Below are 19,034 nucleotides of genomic sequence, written 5' to 3' on the forward strand. Positions count from 1 at the left end.
TAAAAGACACTATGTCTGCCTACATGTCTTGGCTCACCTACATGCCACAATTAACAAGCTTAATTGAAAGAAAATAATACTTTTATTGATCAAACAGGTACAGTTAAAATTTTATCCCATTACTTACAGTTACCATCTCTATGGTCCTCCTAACAAGTGAGTCCTCTGCAATTAACCAAACAGTTGAAGCCATAAGATAAGTTCTTTTTAGTTGTTCTTTTTAGTTAGGCAGGGTGGGGAAAACACAATTCTTAAGTCTTTTGCCAGCATTTACCCTCCTCCTAGCCTCTCCCCCTGCCTTTACTGGTGTGGGGGAACATCCCCATCTGCCCACTGAAGGCTTGGTGCTGTGCAGCAATGAATTGGAGAATTCAGTGAGCCAGAAAGAAAGTATGCAGAGTTGATGCCCATATAGAAGGGGCAAGCTTGGGTTCTGGGCCCTGTTCTGTACTGGGCAGGGGGTCTGCCTTGCCCAGTAACCACTGAAGTACAGAAAACATAGAAACAGTGCAGGGAGCAATGACATGGTAAGAGACAAATGCCATGCCATAACTTCTGCAAAATCCTACTACACACTACTTCATTTGGTGATTGTGTAAGTACTCTACAGTCTATATTGCCTGGGAGGCATGCATTTGCAGGGTTTTCCTTTGCACTTGCAGGGTTTTCCTTTCAGTGTATTCAAGCAAAACAACTCCTTTCTGGATCTCAGTCATGTTTGGGCATAGACCTACACCTCCCTGCCAAAGCCAAGTTAGTTCCAGGCACACATAAGGGCACAACTGAAGTCAAATAGTCAAGTCCTTTTTGCAGAAGCAACAGCCACCAGGTTTCTTTATACACAGAGGCCTAAATTCCACCCAAGTCCCTCTTCACAAAACCTTACACAAAAATATTACTGGATATAATGCTTTATTTCCTGCCCTATGGTTAATTAATTTCTTGTCAATTCTTTAATCACAGACATCATTAAGGCAAACACTTTCCACCAAGGTGGATTTTATCTGTCATTTGACTAGTATTTTTAACACAATTCTGAGAAATCAAGAGAAAGATCCCTAAAAATCATAGTTTTTTTGATCATATTCATTTATACAGTGACACGGATATACAGTTGTTCCAGTGTATGCTTACCTACCACTTTTCACATTTTACATTGATTTCTCAGTATAAACCTTCTTTGGCTTGTACTACCAGTATCATCCTTGCCTTAAAAATCTTTCTTCTCTCTTTACAACGAGTTGGTTCAAAGGTACATCCTTGAACTTGCATAGTATTACTTGCGTACAGAACTGCTGTCTTTGGTAGGAGGACAAGGTCTGCCCCTGCCATGACAACAGTTGGGTACAGAACATGCTAAGCCAGCTGAAGATGTCGCTATTCCCAAGAGTACTAAAATCACAGCTTACTTCCTCCACACATGAACTAGAAAAATGTGTGATCCAGCCCTGATTCAGTACATTTAAACAGCTTAGATCAACCTTGCTGTCATTCAGTACAATGTCCCCCAAAAAAACCCTTTGTCTTCTTCCAGTAAATAACAAATAAAGACCTTTTATTCATTGAAATAAGCAGACCTTTCAAGAAATATGTATCTATTTTTAGATGCTGTTGTTCAGTTGAAAACGGCATAAATGCCCTGAGGCAAAGGACTCACTGAATTCTTAGCGGGTCAGAACAGAGAATTGCAGAGTGCACTTGCAGTCTTTACTTGGAAACTGTCCCTATCAACACTAGGTGGTAGACATGAAGCAAGAACTGGCAGAAAAAAACCCATGACTAGTGGCTTTCCAAGTAAATGTTTTCTTTTTTCCTCAGAAAACTTTCCAGAGAGCAGGATTTATCTGACAAATGTCCAAAGAAGGTGGACTTCCCTCTGTGTGGGATTCCACTTCTATTCTGCTTTGTGGTTGCAAAGCAGACCTTGCTTTTTGTAATTGTTTTGTCATAAAGCTGTCTCCTCCTGCCCTGCTGTCCATTTATTGTCAGTTGAAGATGGTAACAGATGTCAAGTGCAAGAATGGGGCACTTGGCATCATCTAACATCTATATCCTACTCCCATTTACACAGAAAACAATTAATTTACTTGAATATGTAGGCTGCTGAGACACATAAAGCGGCATCAAGACAACCTTTCTTCACTGCAGTTGTAGTTATGATTCCACATCACTTTTTGCTTAGAGACAAAATTACATGAATGCTGTACATTTAGAATTCTGGTTGTTCAGAGCTATGATCTGTCTCCTTGGCACAGCATCTCCTTGGGTAGTGACAATGGGTTAAATAGAATGTTGCTAGGTTGAAGGATTTCTCAGAAAAGTAATTTCAAAAATAGTTTTAGTTAATCCAACTCATCATTCCAGTGTATTTTTATATTCACTTGAGCTTCTGTTGTGGCTCTGCTGTCATCACAGCTTTGCATTTATTACAGTCACACATTAGTTAGTCTAGACACAGTAACTGGGCCAGTTAAATGGAACTTGGGACACCATCTGACACATGCTAAATGGTTATGTGCAGGGCACTACCACAGGACTGCAGCGGTTTGGGAGGAGAGCTTAAGACATAGATCCAAAAGCCCGACCATGTAACTGACCCTGGGAATCTTAATATAACTCACATCATGGTCCATCTTAAAAATCAGAACTAGCCACAAGCGATGATGGCAAGAGCATCAATCCTATAAAAAGCAGAGATCTTTGCTCTTCTCCCTCCTCAAATACCTGCATTATTGCCAGAGGGCCATCAAGATTAGTGTGAGGGCAAATCTGTCTCCTCCCATCTTCAAACAGCAATACTGAAATTTTTGAGGTGTATCAGATAAGCAGAGCTATCACCACTCTGACCAACAGTAAAAAGTTCCATTCTTCTCCAAAGTATGCTCATTCACTAAGATGAATGCGTCACTTTACACTTCTTTAGGCCAAGCACCTTGAGAATAGGCTTCAGGCAGCAGAAATGCTTGTACTGATGGTGGATCCACAAGCACTATCAGCATAACTCTCCTTTTAAAGGAATCTGCCTCCAGTCATCCTTTGCTTCTTATTTGGCAAGGTCTCCTTTGTGTTGGCACAATCATTTATGCGGTCAAGTGGTTGCCTAGCTGACAGAACTGATTTAAATTAAAACTAAACTAATAAAAAGCCCCTCTAAAAAACCCGGGTTTTTTTTTCTTGTTTTCAGTGTTTTGGGAATGGTAATATAAAACATGGCAGATAGTGAAGGACAGTTTATTGGAACTGCACTACCCAGTCAGAACTTCCAACGCTGTGCACAACCCGCTTTCCATGCATGGGGCTAAAATGTAAGGTATAGCCAGACAAGTAAACAGAATAATCTGTGAAAATTACTGCAGAGCTGTATGATGCTGAGTCTCACTCCAACTCCATAGGTAGGTTAATGCAATGGGAAGTCTTACATTATCTTGTTCCAGTTGCTTACTCCACATCCAAAGATAAGAGCTTATACTGAAAGCATTTTGTGACATGTACATCTAAGCAGCCTGAACCTGGTTAGAATGGAAATCTATGTTATCTTCACTTTCTCAAAAATGAACTTGCAGGAACCCGAGCCCTGCAGGATGTTATGTAAAACAACTGAGCAGATATAAGAGCTCACCACAGCAGAAAGGCCTTGCTCCTCCTCTCTTCCTGCAGGAGCAAGCTTTGCAGCATAGGGCTGTCAGCACCTGCAGAATGGCCTAAAACTTAAGCCAAGATAGAACTAAAAGATAAAACTGTTTCTACATCCACATTCAGTGTCTCTGAAAGTAATCAGGAATGTTTTACCAGTACATACAGCAGGAATGTTCCCATAAAACAGCATACAGACTCAATCACTAGCTAGACGAACATCTTACCCCATATATTCCATAGGGAATTTACACAGAAATATGATTAATTATAAAATTTGGTATTTAGACAATTAAAACATTTAACACTGCAGTTCTTGCACCTGGGAATGAGGGTCTGCTGAACTCATAATGTGCTCTTGAAACGAAATGAAGAGGTATATATGTTACATTCTAAATCATTATGTGTAGCATATCTGTGTTCCTCAGAAAATTCCCATCCAAATACTATCACAATTTTAAGCTTTTTGTTTGGAAGATTCAAAGTGTAAGTCAGGATATCAACAGCTTGCTAAATGGCCTTTAAAATGACCCCTATCTTGTAGCCAAGACATTGTATATAGAAGGTTAGCACTTTGATTATGCTGTGTCGAGTGTAGGTATTTGGAATGATGGCTAATGGAAAGCAACCAGTAAAAAAAACTAGATTGAAAGAGAAGTAAAAATTCTTGAATTATATTGGCAATTATCTGGGTTCTGTTATGTGGGTTTTAATAGTGTCATGGCTGGGCTTTGCGAACAAAGATTTGGGAAGGCTCTACCCACGCTTGTTGCAAGCGCGCTGGTGGCTAAAAAGGCCAATACGAGATAGGCATGTCCGGTTGCAAAAGGCACAGCAGAAAGACTCCCCAGGTGGTACACTCTGCAAGGCACGATTCTTTCTGCGCCATCTTTTCTCCTCAAGAGTGATCCTGCGTGCTTTCTCAAAAGCGTCAGCAGTGTTATAGATGGTGTGTTTAATAGTGTACAGTAACAGGAAAAGTACCAAAAAGCACACTGGCAAAGCCTCCACTCAACAAATTTCATACACGGGCCCAGCTGAGTTGGGACAAGGGATTATTCCTTGACTTAACAGGACTTCCACTTGCATAGAAGAGGCCTTTCAAAGCCTTTTTCTAAAAATCAGTACAACACTGGATGCACTCAGGTTTCTGTACACAGTATTACTGCCAAAAATATTTTCTCGGGAATTTTGCAAAAAGTTAACAGAAATCACACTTGTTCGAAGATTAACTTTGCAAATTTGTCCTGGTCAAGGACTCAAATGATGTTTAATGGATTTGTAACTCAGAGTAACTCCTCCTCCCTCCCTTGCCGCCCCCAAGAATGTTCTCTCCTTACCAATATCCTCTGATTTTATTTTGGCACGCTGTCAGTGGATTTTGCAGAGACTTTGTTCCCTGGCTTTCAAAATGCAGAGATGATTTAGAACATCTACTTTTGAGCCTTTTTAATGCTGATGCCAGAGTAACAGCACTAGCTTTAGCAGAATTGAAACTTTCAAACATAATGAACGTTCGCTGCTAACATAGCTGTAAAATGTTAAAATGGTGTCAAGTTAAATCAATAAAATGTTCTTAGTGTGTGGAAGGCCTTGGTTAGCCTGTGAGTAGGAATATACTGGTTTTCATTTTAATTCACAGTTCACCATCATAAAGTAAGAGCCAATGAAAAGCCATGTTCTAACTTTTGCTATAAAGGAGTGTGAATTTAAGCCTCAACGATCTAGCAGCCGCGTTTTAATGATATATATATAAAAACCCAACAAAACCCAAAACAACTTTTAAAGTTGTTTCTGCTTATGTCATGTTAGTGAAATTTCAACTCTTTTATCTTTCATGATATGCCTACTTCTGGGCTCCAGAGCCTTGCTTACATATACACTCCAATTTTTCATGCAGAATAGTTTTTCAGAGCAGCATTGAGCACCACTCACACACACACCCCACTGAATACATGCTTAAATATTTTGATAGCCTGATCCAGCATACAGAGTTTCAAGTTTTCATTTGCAAACATCCCCACTGAAGGACTGTATTTTCTAGTGGCCAGTCAAATTTGTTAGTCACTGAGGCCTGACTTGGACAGCCCATTAATATTTACTACAATTTTCTTTCATATTTACTTATCTTTAAAGCCCTATGGTTAAGAGACAAGTCTTAGTTTTTAACTTTAAAACAATGGGCTTAATGAAATTTACTGATGCAGTTAATGCTAAATCTTAATTCTGGTTTTCAACATACATTCCAAAAAGTAGGAAGAAAAATAGCTATTGTCTTATTACTTCCCGATAGGGATGCTAACTCTTCTATACCTCATAGGAGGAAATATGCAAAGAGGTTAGAGAGAAACATTTAAGTAGGAAATGGGAAAATTAACATATCAGCTATTTAACAGACTTTTATGGAGTGCTTGCAAAGGTATACCCAATTTCACTTTACATATGGAATGTTTATGTCTCTAAGAAAGCATCTGTTAAAAATTTTGACAATTGTTGAGTTAGAAAATTAGAATCAGAGGCAGTGCATGTATGTCTTTAGGTGTGTAGCTCCTTGTAGAACTTGTGAACTGCTTAGTTTCAATATAACATTAGTCTACAGTTGTGTCCTCCACAGGGGATATCTGATATTAAAAAGCTCATGCAAATTAAATATAATTGTCAAGTGCCCATCAGAAAGAAAAAAAAATATGAAAAAAATGCATATTGAAAAATCATGAAATAAGGTTGCAATGAAAATTGAGATAATGAAAAGGAAAGTAATGAAAATACATCGATCATTTTATTTCCAACTAAGAAACTCCAGGTCCACCAGTTCAACTGTAAGCAAAAAATGAAGTAAGATTTTCTTACAGATAAAAGGCACAACCTGAATTGAGACTATTAATTACATGGCTTTGTTCCTTAAATTCTGCAGCTCTATAACTTCCAATAACATTTTTTTTGATGGACACTGGCAAATATATATAGCTTATAAATGACACACCTGCAGCCCAAACTGAATTATTAGGATACAAGAACCATGTAGGGATGCAGCATTTCACCAGTAAAAGTATATGAAACTCCACTGTAATATACATAAAATCTATGCGTAAACTATTTCCTGTTGTTGGTCCAAAAACAATTTCAAAGCAACCTTTACATGTCTGTGACCTCAGAAATACAAAGAACATATTTGATCTATTCAGTGCATGTGTACTCGGAGAAGCCCACCTACGCAGACTGTCAGGAATGTGTTTATTTAGCACACTTTTTGCAACTGTGTAGATAAGCACAGTATACAGGCTGTGTGTAAAACAGAAGCCCAGCATGTACTACACTAAGCGAGCATGTGTGTGTTTGTCTGTGCACGTGTTCCCACAAGGAGGATATCCCTTTCTGGCACCACTAAAAAAATGATTAGTATATGTCAGACCATAACATTATTACTTTGGATGCCAACCAAATGGAAGCAGAACCCAAACTTCACTCTGCACTCTGCATCCACATGGATCACAGCGAGTCAGGTCTGTTGTACATTGCCGTAGACATGCTAGGTAGAAGTTTTATTGTATCATGGTGATAGATCCATCCACTATGGCTAGCAGGCGCCTAAAAACGTTCAAGTACTGCTCGGTTTCGGTAACCTCGATTTCTGTGAGTTACACTTTTAACGAGAGCATCTCGAGAGTGATGGCAGGGCCTCGCCGAGCCGCCGGCAGGTCAGCGCCCAGCGTGGCTGGGACGGGGCGGCGGGCGCTTTCCCGCATCCCTCTGCGCATCCCGCAGCGGATCCCGCTGCAGGGGGCGCATCCCCGCCGCCCGAGGCTCGGCGACACCGCGGGCTCCGCGCAGATACGCTCGCACGCCCGGGCCGGCGGCGCGGCCCCGGCAGCGGATGCGACCCAAGCGAGATGCAGCCGAGGTCCAAAGGCATCCGAGAGCTGTTTCTTCGGCGGGGCCGGCCCGAGGGGGCGGGAGGCGCCGGGGCATTCCTTGCGCTTCGCCTCCGGGATACGGCCGGGGCTCCCCGCCAGCGCGGGGCGGAAGGGACCGGCTGGGGCGGGAAGGCCCCCGGGCCGCGTTGTTCTCCCCACTCCTGTACCAGCCCGCTCCTCTCCCATCCCAGCCCGCTCCCGCCGCCCGCTACCCTCCCAGTGCACGTGCCGGCGCGGGGACCCGACCGGCCCCGGGGCAGCCGCCGCGGCCCGGCCCCGACACGGAGCCGCCGGTTCCGGACGGTGGCCCCGTCCGGCCAGAGCCGACCCCCGAGCCCCCCCCCCGCCTCCTTACCTGTGCTGCAGCCCCACCAGCCCAAGCGTGAGCACATGGGGCACGTCCAGCTCCGTGGGCCACGAGCCGGAGGCGATGCAGCCGAACACGCCGCACTCCTCCCGGATGCCCAGCTCCTCCAGCTCCATGGCGCGGGTAGCACGTGGCGGCCCCGCTCTCAGTCCCGGCCCCGCTCCGGCGGCTCCCGCGCACTGATGCCGGCAGCGCGCTCAGCCCACAGCGCCTCCCGCCCGGGGCTCCCGGCGGGCCACCGGGAGCCTCCCGCCCTCATTTACATGCGGGGGGGCGAGCACCGCACCCCCGGCCCGCACCGCCGCCTCGCTCGGCCCCGCCTCCCCTCGCTTCCCCTCGGCCCCGCGACCCCGCGGGGCGCTCCAGGCCGGGGGGGGATGTTTGCCCGCGGGGCGCTCCAGACCAGGGGGGGATGTTTGCCCGCGGGGCAGGGGGCGCGGGGGGCCCTGGGCCGGGCGCGGTGCGGCGTCGACATTGGCTGGGCAGCGGGCCGGGGCCGTGTTTGCTCGGGACGGGGGGGAGATGCTGCCACCCGGGGCTCGCCCGGGGGGCTCGGCGGGGCCGCCCCGCTGCGTTGGGCGGCGATTGGCGGGCGGCGCCGCTTTCCGCGGCCCGGCCTGCCCGCCCCTTCCGCCAGCCCCTTCTTACCCCAGCGGCCGAGCCGTCGCCGTGCGCTCAGGTTCTCTCTGTGCTCTAGGTGCCCGCGCCCGCTCCCGCCGCAGCCATGGCCCCCGCAGCATCAGGTAACCGGGCGGCCGTCGCGGGGGTGGGTCGAGGGCGCCGCTCCCGCGGGCCAGTGTCCGCTTAGCGGGCTCGGGATGTAAGTGCTCCGGAGCCAACTTTTTTCTCGCGTAGTTCTGATTTATATAATTTTTCTTGTGGTGCCCGCTCGTAGCACGAGGGTGGGCACGGCTGCCCCCCGTCCCGCCAGAGAGACGGCGACGGGCAGTTCCAGGTGGAGGATGCTGCGGGCGGCTGCCACCCCGCGCCGCTCAGATCGGGGAGCTCTGGGTTTGTCCCAAGGATAAAAAAAAAAGGTGGTGAAAGCGGCGCGGGTCCTGCCTGTAGCGCTCCGGCGGCAGCTCCCGGCTCCCCACGGCCGGGGCAGCACCGCCGCCTCCCGCGGGACCTGCCCGCCTGCAACCGGCGCGTCCCTGGCGAGCCGGGGCCGCCTGGACAGGAGCCGGGAGCGATGGCTTTCGGCCTCGCTGATCGGGGGGAACGTGACCAAGTCGCACCGTGGGTGGGGGCTTAGCGAGCTCCTCGTGGTCTCTGACCGCAGCGCGGGGTCCTGCTGGGTCCCCCTCTGGACGAGAAGGTTGTGGGCGTGCGTGCGGAAGTAAACAAGTCTAAACAGTGCTAAACTGATTTCTTGTTTTTTTTTTTTAATTTTTGTAGACTTGAAACTTGGTAAAAAAGTTAATGAAGGTAAAACGAAAGAAGTGTATGAGCTGCCAGACATCCCGGGATGTGTTCTCATGCAGTCAAAAGACCAAATAACGGCGGGAAATGCGGCCAGGAAGGACCGAATGGAAGGGAAGGCTGCCATTTCCAACACAACAACTAGCTGTGTGTTTCAGCTGCTTCAGGAAGCGGGTAAGTATTTTAAAGGTAGAGTATATACCCGTGTGTTCCAGACATTGTTGCAAAACAGCATTTTTTCTATATAAGGGTTTATCCTGCCTTGAGGCTCTGGTGGCTTTTTAGTCTCTTTTTTATTAGTTTTTAGTTATGCTTTTCTCTGTTGTACTTCAGAGATGGGTGGACGACTTGTTCATTTGGAACATGAGAGTATTTGCAGTAATCTAGTCTGGCAGATAACTACAGTAGTTTCTCCTACTTGTTTGAACGTGCCCCTAATCCTCCCCTCTGCATACATCTGCCTGCATAGAAGTCACTGCTAGCTAGTGGCACTGTCAGACTACGTCTGGGCTGTGTGAAATTTGTGTATGAATGTTAAAACATTAAATTACAGTGTATTTTTCCCCTCTCAGTTATAACATATAACTTTATGTTATAGCAACATAAAGTTTCTGTTAGTTTTGTACATTTCTACAACGCATGTGAGGACCACATTGCAAATACATTTATCAGTCTGTATTGAATGTGTCAGAAGCTTAAAGCTTACTTTAAAATTAAACTCAAAATATCTCTGATGCTAAAAGTGAGCTGTCACAGAATACATAACTAACTTGAGTCACTTGGGTAAGTTTTGCACTGCATTTCCAAAAATGGAGCCAGTAGCTTTGCTTTGAGAAAGCATTTTGGAATGTCTTTGAGAAGTTTGCAGGTTGCAAAGAGGAATTTGTGCTGGTGGTGAGTCTGCAAACAGTACTGTAGTACAAGCACCAGTAAACTTGGTCAAGACTGCTTATAGTTGTGTGCTCAGTGCGCTTTGAAGCATTCACATGAAGATTGCTTTGGGTACCATCTGAGTTAGTCTAGAATTTGTATTATCTGTTATAAGGTGTGGTAATGGCTCTCAGACAAACAGTGAAGTCCTAGTATGTTTCATATGTGAGGAAGAGACAGATGGTTTCTGTAGAGTTGCATGTTTTTGTGTGTGTGGTTCCTAAAATATGGACTGAGACAAAGATACATCAAGTAATTCAGTGTAATCCTCAGTCACTGGCTTTCTTAGGAGTACAAAGAAAGCCTCCAAGGTATCTGATCATATCTGTAGTTGATTTAAACTACCAATTTTTGCTTAGGAACAGTTAGTGAAATGTTTTGCCTAGCTTTTGAATGGCAAGTTAAGATAACAATGAAAATATTTCATTTCCTAGAAATGTGAACTTTTAACATGAAGAAGCCATTCTGTAGACCTGTCAAAAATCCATAAATGGGTTGTGCTCATACCTTCCACGGGTGCTGTGGAAAAACATGCAGAGTAAACTACAGCTGCTTTTTAAAGCAACAAAAGACCTTTCAGGGTTCTTTTCCAGTTTGCTTATTTGAGTGTAAATGGCAGATAATATGGCTGCCTTATTGTGCAACTCTTCCTAACCTGCTCTTTCAGAGTTGATGATTTACGAAGTTCTGTTAAAGTTTCTCTCCCTTCTATAATAGAGCTAATGTCAGCCCAGCAAAAGCACATCTGCACTGATGAAAAATGTAGTAGTGAACCATACAGGGTCTGTAATGCCTGGATTTAGAAGTGCCTTAATGTGCAGTTGATTATTTTAATCATTCTGCCCTTGAAGGAAATGCAACAAAATCTGAAGAGTCAGTGTTAATACTATATTTTAAGACCCTTTAATTCCTTCTTTATGGCTCTGGAAGTAGTGTGGAATAGAGGTACTCAGTTTGACTGAACGCAGCTCCTTTGCCTTCTGTTTCTGGCAGATGTCAGTTGGGCTTGACAGTTGTCTTGCTCTTGGGTGGGGAGAAAGGTGGGACTTTCCTCAAGAGCTAAATTTGAAAAAAAGAGCCATTTTGCACTTAAAATGCTGATCTGAACATGTTGGCTGTCCCTGTTTAATACGGGGTCGGTCATCTTACCATGTAGAAATGCTGACTTGCTGCAACAGGTTTGTTTGGGTACACAAGCTTCTGGTTTTTATTGTCTTTTGCCTAAGAAATCTTTAGGATCTAGTGCCCTAAATAACTGTTTGCAATGAAAGGGAGGACAAAGCCATTCTGCCCTCTGCCCCATCCTCCTTCATTAAGCAAAATAGTGAAGACTACCATGCTCCCTTTACTTTGAAACCCTCCAGTTACACAATTCAATGTGTAATGAATGTTCCACCAGAGAGCATGGTTGGGTACTTGGTTGCTGCTAATTTTTTTTTCTTTTTAAACAAACAAAAACATTGTGAAGGATAGATTTATTAGAAAAAAAAGGCTTTGTGAACAAAATTATTTGCAAGAACAGGATTTCTGAACTACAAGTGAGTGTACTATGATAAAACTGGCAAAACTAAAGACTTGTGGGAAATAACTGCACTGATTGCCTTTTGCAAGGCCAGGGTAGGTTTAAAATACTCAAAAGATTCAGTATGTGCCTTAAATCCAGGGAAGAACAAGATTCAGATGTACTTAAAATTAAAGATCATTTTGTGACCCTTGTTTCAAGTGTGGAATGTGCCTACTCATGGAACTAAGCTGCTGTCTTTATATTTAGGAATCAAAACAGCTTTTGTCAGGAAACAGAGTGACACAGCATTCATAGCAGCTCACTGTGAAATGATCCCAATTGAATGGGTGTGCAGAAGAATTGCTACTGGCTCCTTCCTCAAGAGAAACCCTGGTGTCAAAGAAGGATATAAGTTTTACCCACCCAAAATTGAGATGTTTTACAAGGTAAGTTTCCTTTCCTGTGATGTTAATCAAACTTAAACAGAAGTAGAACTCTATCTCCTTTAAAGGGCTGACAGGTGAAGCAAGTAGTGCTAGTGTCTGACCAACCCTCTCAGTATCAGTAGTTTTGCCATCCTAATGTTTTCTTGCATTCTTGTCCAACAGCTATTTTGTCTAAAGTGCATACAATGCTGGCTTACAGGGCCATCAAAGAACAACAAGCCAAACTGTACGTAAGAATAGAAAAACGTAGGTATAAGAACTTTTTAGGCATAAGCTGCACCAGTTGAAACAGATCTGTTGATATATTTGAAGAAATTAAAATAAACACTACTTGCACGGTGAGGGTAAGTAGCTAGCTAGTCACTTAGGATTCTGAAATTCTTTGGAAATGCATGCTCAAAGAAGTATCTTGTGAATTGTGACCTAAAATGTTGGTTTTGGTGTATCCTGTCACTTTTTTTAATGCTAATCATAAAATAGTAGTTTGAAACTTGTATTTTCTTTTTGAAAAACCTAGTATCTTTTAATGGTTATTTTCCTCTAATAGCAAGCTTAAATTATGTGATGTATTTGTTCTGGTTTTCTTAAAAGGATGATGCTAATAACGATCCACAGTGGTCTGAGGAGCAAATAATTGAAGCAAAATTCTGTTTTGCTGGACTTACTATTGGCCAGACTGAAGTGGATATTATGTCTCGTTCTACTCAAGCTATTTTTGAGATCCTGGAAAAAGCATGGCAGCCCCAAAACTGTACTCTGGTAGACCTCAAGGTATAAGAATTTCATTTTTTATGATCCCAGTTCTGACAGGAAATATGTCACTGTATATTTACTAAAATAGGATTCTTACGGTCTTCTTAGATTGAATTTGGTGTTAATATGCTGACAAAAGAAATAGTTCTTGCTGATGTTATTGATAATGATTCATGGAGACTGTGGCCAGCAGGAGACAGAAGCCAGCAGAAGGACAAACAGGTAATGCTTTAATCTTTTTACCTTCTAAGTCAACTGGGAGGGAGAATAGAAGCAGATGTTAAACTGTAGGAGTTCCTTTTTTCAGTATGGCTTTTTCTAGATAGTCTTATCTTGTTACAGAGTAGTTCATATGGTACCTAATGTCTGAGTTTCTTCTCATTTAAATAGTTTATCTGGTTTGTGGTAGGAAAAAAAATCCTCTGTATATCTTCAGTTGAAATACCCAACAGCACTATTGACTGGAGCTATTGTAATAAAGTGTGGAGCTTCCAGGGATGATAAGAATATGACTTGTGCAGATGATGATAATAATAATAATAATAATATTGTCTGGATAACAAATCAGTGGGAAGAATAGAAGCTTTGGTTCCCAGATCTGCCTCCAAGTTTCTCTCTTTATTCAGAGTGGTATCCTCTACTAGTAGAGATCTGGTGATACATAAAAGAGGGAACTGCAGGGAGGATACTTTTCTTCATTATTTATTTTTGTTTAACCATGAATTCAATATTGTTGCCTCTAAAAGTGTTACTGATAGAGTGTGCCCACATATGAGGACTGCAAACTTAAATTTCAAACAAAACTTGTCCTATATTTAAACTTGTAGCAGTTATACTTCTCAAATATCTCTGAACTACCAGGTAAGTAGTTTATGAAAGAACTGGTTTGGGAATGCTTCTGCCCTGGAGTTTGTCATGGTTGTTAAGACAATTCTCAATGTTAAGATATTCTCTCACAGAGACTCTGTGAGAGAAACTGGTTGTAAGCCAGAGGGGACAATTTCCAAAGTGTGTATGGGAGGAAGGGTATTAATTTTAAACTGGAAAGTAGAACTACTCTATTGTTTACTTGACCTGAATTATGTAGTAGCATGCTTGAATGAATTGCTTTGGTGCTTTTGCTCATCTCCCTAAAATAAGGTCCATGATAACATGATGTAGAACGTAGGTTGGCTGGTACAGGCAATCATGTCATTACAAATCCAATATTAAAGAAGTTGTATGTCTTTCCTTACATTTTCCCTTTGGAAAGCTTCCAAAACCTTGATGCCCTCATGGCTAAAAGTCTTTTGTGTTGCAAATGGCCATAAGTTGTAATGTAGGAGGTTGTTTATACCTGTTGAGATAGTTCTTCATTAATTATATCCCAATATATTTACATATTCTATATATCCAATATATTTATATATTCCAGTGTCTTCCATATTCAGTTTTCCCATATCTGTACCAATCTCTGTTCTCCTTCCTGTGGAATGGCTAGAAACTGCATAAATATTTCAGTTGAGGTGTAATAATAATTCTTATCTATTATGGTAGCAAAATTAGTGCTTTGTGTACTCAAACCACATTAACTTCATATGCTGGTTTTGGCTGGGGCTGAGTTAATTTTCTTCACAGTGGCTGGTGTTTTGGATTTGTGCTGAACACAGTGTTGATAATACAGAGATGTTTTTGTTATTGCTGGGCAGGGCTTACACAGAGCCAAGGCCTTCTGTGCTTTTTGTACTGCCACGCTGGTGAGGAAGTTGGGGGTGTGTGGGAGGCTGCGAGAGACACAGCTGGACAGGTGACTCCAACTGACCAAAGGGATAATCCATACCATATGACATGATGCTCAATATATACTGCTGGGGAGGAGGAGGAAAAACCAGACATTTGGAGTGATGGTGTTTGTCTTTGCAAGTAACTGTTACATGTGATGGGGCCCTGCTCTCTTGGGAATGGCTGAACACCTGCCTGCCCATGGGAAGCAGTGAATGAATTCTGTGTTTCACTTTGCTTGCATACGTGGTTTTTGCTTTCCCTATTAAACTGTCTTTATCTCAACCCATGAGTTTTCCTGCTCTTACCCTTCCAGTTCTCTCCCTGATCCCATGATGGAGAGTGAGTGAGCTGCATGGGGCTTGGTTGCTGTCTGGGGTTAAACCACAACACTTCAGTATTTTTATTTTCCTCTTTTCAGTCCTATCGGGACCTGAAAGAAGTGACTCCTGAAGCACTGCAAATGGTTAAGAGAAACTTCGAATGGGTTTCAGAGAGAGTGGAGGTACCTGTTTTTATGAACAACACATTTAGACTTTGATAATTCCATGTCTTCAATTCTGCTGACTGCTTTTCTTTCTTCTCCCTCTCCACTCTTCTCCCTAGCTGCTTCTGAAATCAAAGAGCCAGGGCAGAGTTGTGGTGTTGATGGGATCTCCTTCTGACCTCAGTCACTGTGAAAAAATAAAAAAGGCATGTGCAACCTTTGGAATTCCTTGTGAATTAAGAGTGACCTCTGCTCATAAAGGGCCGGATGAAACCTTGAGGATCAAAGCAGAATATGAAGGTAAATGCCAAAGAAATACTGATTTGAATTGAAACAGCATCATGTTCCAGAATGACTTGGCAACCTGAGGATTTATGTGGGGTTTTTCCGTTTTCGGTTAAACAGAACACCAGGCTGTTACAATGCTGATTCACACTTGCTAATTGCATAATGACAGACTGTTCTAAGCAGTTTCAGAGTAATGTGTTGTCCTACTGCCCAGCCATAGCTTCCATCCTCTGCTTTTCTCAGTACCAGAACTGCTTTGCCCAAGCCTTGATCACATTAACGCATTTATTGTAGCATCTTGTTGATGATTCCAGCCCTTCTGAAACAAGGAGGAATGACAGTTTCTCTAGTTGACTCTGAATATTATTATGTTATTTACAAAGCAGATGTTGCTCCCACTATGCTTTCCTGCCTGTTTTGTGAAAATATTCTTGCTTATTACTTTAGATGTCCTGAGAAAAAGATGCTTGATTTAAATTATTGTCTTTGCCAAGAAAACTTGACATCTCTTCAAAACTGTTTATAGCCTAGCAGATATGAACTATTTATTTTTGTGCGAGTATACTTTCTACTTAGCGAAACTACAAATGTGGTAACCATAGTTGAGAAACACTCGAGGCGAGTTCAAGATTTAAGGAGAGGAACACCTGAACGATGCCAGAGGTTTAATGGCTATATTCTCTACAAAGCTAAGCAGCACCTCTTTCTCTGATACTGAGATTTCCCCTCAGAGGCAGAGTAAGAAATACTCTTCAGTTGTGATAAACAGTTGGTGGGATTTAAGGCTGAAAGATTTAGAAGCTATTTCTGTAAAGGGGGAAGGTGAACACAAAATTCTAGTGCCAGGTAATGGAATTGACAAAAAACTGCAAACAGAACTGTGGACTTTATCCAAGTTCCCGTGAAAGCAGGTGGTAGACAACAAGGTGGATTGCTTATCACTGATTGTCTTTCTGCCCACCAGGAGATGGAATCCCAACAGTGTTTGTTGCAGTCGCTGGCAGAAGCAATGGCTTGGGGCCAGTCATGTCTGGTAATACTGCTTACCCAGTTGTCAACTGCCCTCCACTCTCAGCTGACTGGGGCACTCAGGATGTATGGTCCTCTCTCAGACTACCCAGTGGTAAGATGATCTTCAACTTACGCTCCTGCTCTGATCTAGCTCTATTTTTGTTGTTCTGGTATACACACATGTGGAAAAGTAGCTGGACCAGTACTGAGCAAAGTCTTTAGAAATATGTTGTTTGTAGTCTTTGGACTTCTTCATGACAAAAAGCCCAATAGACAGAGGAAGGATTACATTGGAATAGTCTTTAGAAAAATATAAAGCTTGGCTTATCCTTGCTAAATATTCCAGTATGAAATTGGAAATAGTACTAATGGGAATTTAAATATTTGAATTTTGTTGCGTTTTCCTTATTACCAAAGATCAAATAATACCTAGGATAGGTGAGACCTCAACACTTAACTATTACTTCAGTGAATTGCTACCTCTACGATTTTTAACTTTGTTGGTGACTTGAATGGATGCTTGGCAAACAGGGGACCCAGAAGTCCGTTACCTCTGTATAAGGGGAGTCATTTGGTTTGATGGCTTTTGGTTTAAAATGCCATGAAGCAGTCATGTTAGAAGTAGTGGAACATGTGGTACTTCACTAGCTTTAAAACTGGATCATTGCACCTGGAGGCTGAAACAAATCTTAAGTTGTTCTTCAGAGGCAATGTTTTGACTGTAAACTATGCTTTAATAAGTGGCATTCTCTTCTCTGCAGGTCTTAGCTGTCCTACTACTCTGTCACCTGAAGGAGCTGCTCAGTTTGCTGCCCAGATATTTGGGTTAAACAACCATTTGGTGTGGGCCAAACTGCGATCAAGCATGTTAAACACCTGGATCTCCTTGAAGCAGGCTGACAAAAAACTTAGAGAGTGTTCTTTGTAAATCATACTAACAAGTGACTATTATTAGTTACACAAAGAACACGGCGTGCATATTCATTCATATTAGGATTTATATTTGAATGAGCTCAAAAGTCCTGCATCATTTCTTGCAGAAGAAAGCATTGTTAGAACAGAAGATGAAGTCTGTGTCCTCATCCTTCCCTTGTGTATTTTTTTAATATAACAACTAAGTAGAGATGGGGAAGTAGTACTTTAGGTATCTCTTTCTGTTGCTCCAAAATGGTGCTGTTCTGCTTTGTAGTTTATACTACAATGTCAAGAGACTGATTTGGTGTGCTCTCAAATAGAATTCAGCTAGTCTTCTGTATTTCTGTAACAGTAATATTCTTCCGTACTATTAATATATGTCTTGAACCTTATTAATTCAACTGGACTGCTGACTAAAGCCAGTGCTGATGCTGTTCTGCTTGCAATGATGGTATGCTTTCTTTAGCAATAAAATGGCAACATCTGCTCTATTAATAGGAAAAGGGGGTGGAAAAATATTTTAAGAGCCTGAAATAAATACATGCCTTATTTAAAAAATGTATATACATACATGTATCTTTTTTTAAAATATGTGTGTGTATATGTACCCCACTGCTATCTTTTGGAGTGATGTGATGTTCATAAGAAGCTATAAATACAACTGGTTTAAGTGACCTGTAATTTGGCTTGTTGCCTGTTTGCTGTAACTTTTGCCTAGTCTGGGCTTTGCCCTTTTAAATACTAGGTAGATCTCTACTTTCAGTAGTTCTAAAGGGCCTATGTGATTATGTCTTCATACACTTCAATGACTCTAGCTATTATATATCTCTATTTCCTCACTCTGTTTCTATGGAAACTTTACTGAACTGAAGAGGGGAATAAATACTAAAGCAACAAACTACTGGGGGGAAATCTAAGCATGACTTGTCTTTGCACACACGAGTCTTATGAGTAGGTACGATTCTAACAAATATGCAATTACTCAACGTATGTAACACTTATGCTTTTACAATTATAAATAAATTACTGAATGCAAAGCTGCCTTCTGGAGACTTCTTGAAAAGTACACTCAGAAGTAGCCATCAGCTCTGGTATATGGCTTTAGGACTTCAAGTTAATGATAAAAAGCTTATGCACTAAAACCTGCCAGGAATGCTATTGTGTGACAGCCTTCTGGAAGATACTCTGCTATTGATAAAGTGTCTCAGTGTTACAGGAAGCTGCACTGCTTTGTTCCTAAAGTACTGCTCTATGATGGTGTAGTACTTCAGGCTTACCCCTAATGTGAGTAACTGGATTAAATGCTGCTGCTGGCCTTCTTCACAGAAGGGACTGCATCTTAGACATATTTGTATAGAAGAGCTCTGAGCAGTGCTCCCTTAAATGCAAGGGGTTTAAACTGGTCAAAGCTTACACTAAAGCAAAACAACTAAAACACTTCTTAGGCTTGAGGGCAGTTGCTTTTCTAATAAATTTTTAAGTGAAGTATCAATAACAGTGAGAGCTAGTGCTGAACAAAGAGGTTGAAATTCCTTTGTGGCATACTATCACTGACTTAGAAGTGAAGATCCTCAAGACTGTAATTTTTTTCAGTGAGCAAACT

At 42.4% G+C, this 19,034-nt stretch overlaps 1 protein-coding gene across 1 annotated transcript in view; it reads left to right on the plus strand.

Moving 5' to 3' along the window:
- Positions 1–18,468, plus strand: part of PAICS (phosphoribosylaminoimidazole carboxylase and phosphoribosylaminoimidazolesuccinocarboxamide synthase) — a 42,523-nt gene extending 24,055 nt beyond the window's left edge. The window contains exons 11-20 of the mRNA XM_051789833.1: positions 7,290–8,495; positions 8,612–8,657; positions 9,313–9,510; positions 12,038–12,216; positions 12,808–12,987; positions 13,078–13,191; positions 15,152–15,235; positions 15,337–15,517; positions 16,470–16,628; positions 17,278–18,468. Coding sequence (XP_051645793.1) covers positions 7,290–8,495; positions 8,612–8,657; positions 9,313–9,510; positions 12,038–12,216; positions 12,808–12,987; positions 13,078–13,191; positions 15,152–15,235; positions 15,337–15,517; positions 16,470–16,628; positions 17,278–17,444 — 2,514 coding nt within the window. The 3' untranslated portion in view covers positions 17,445–18,468. The remainder of the gene's footprint in view (positions 1–7,289; positions 8,496–8,611; positions 8,658–9,312; positions 9,511–12,037; positions 12,217–12,807; positions 12,988–13,077; positions 13,192–15,151; positions 15,236–15,336; positions 15,518–16,469; positions 16,629–17,277) is intronic.
- The last annotated feature ends 566 nt before the right edge of the window (positions 18,469–19,034 follow it).

This window comes from Manacus candei, unplaced genomic scaffold, assembly GCF_025592945.1.
Source record: "Manacus candei isolate 608988 ecotype Guabito, Panama unplaced genomic scaffold, ASM2559294v1 h1tg000028l, whole genome shotgun sequence".
In the NCBI taxonomy this organism is placed as follows: domain Eukaryota; kingdom Metazoa; phylum Chordata; class Aves; order Passeriformes; family Pipridae; genus Manacus; species Manacus candei.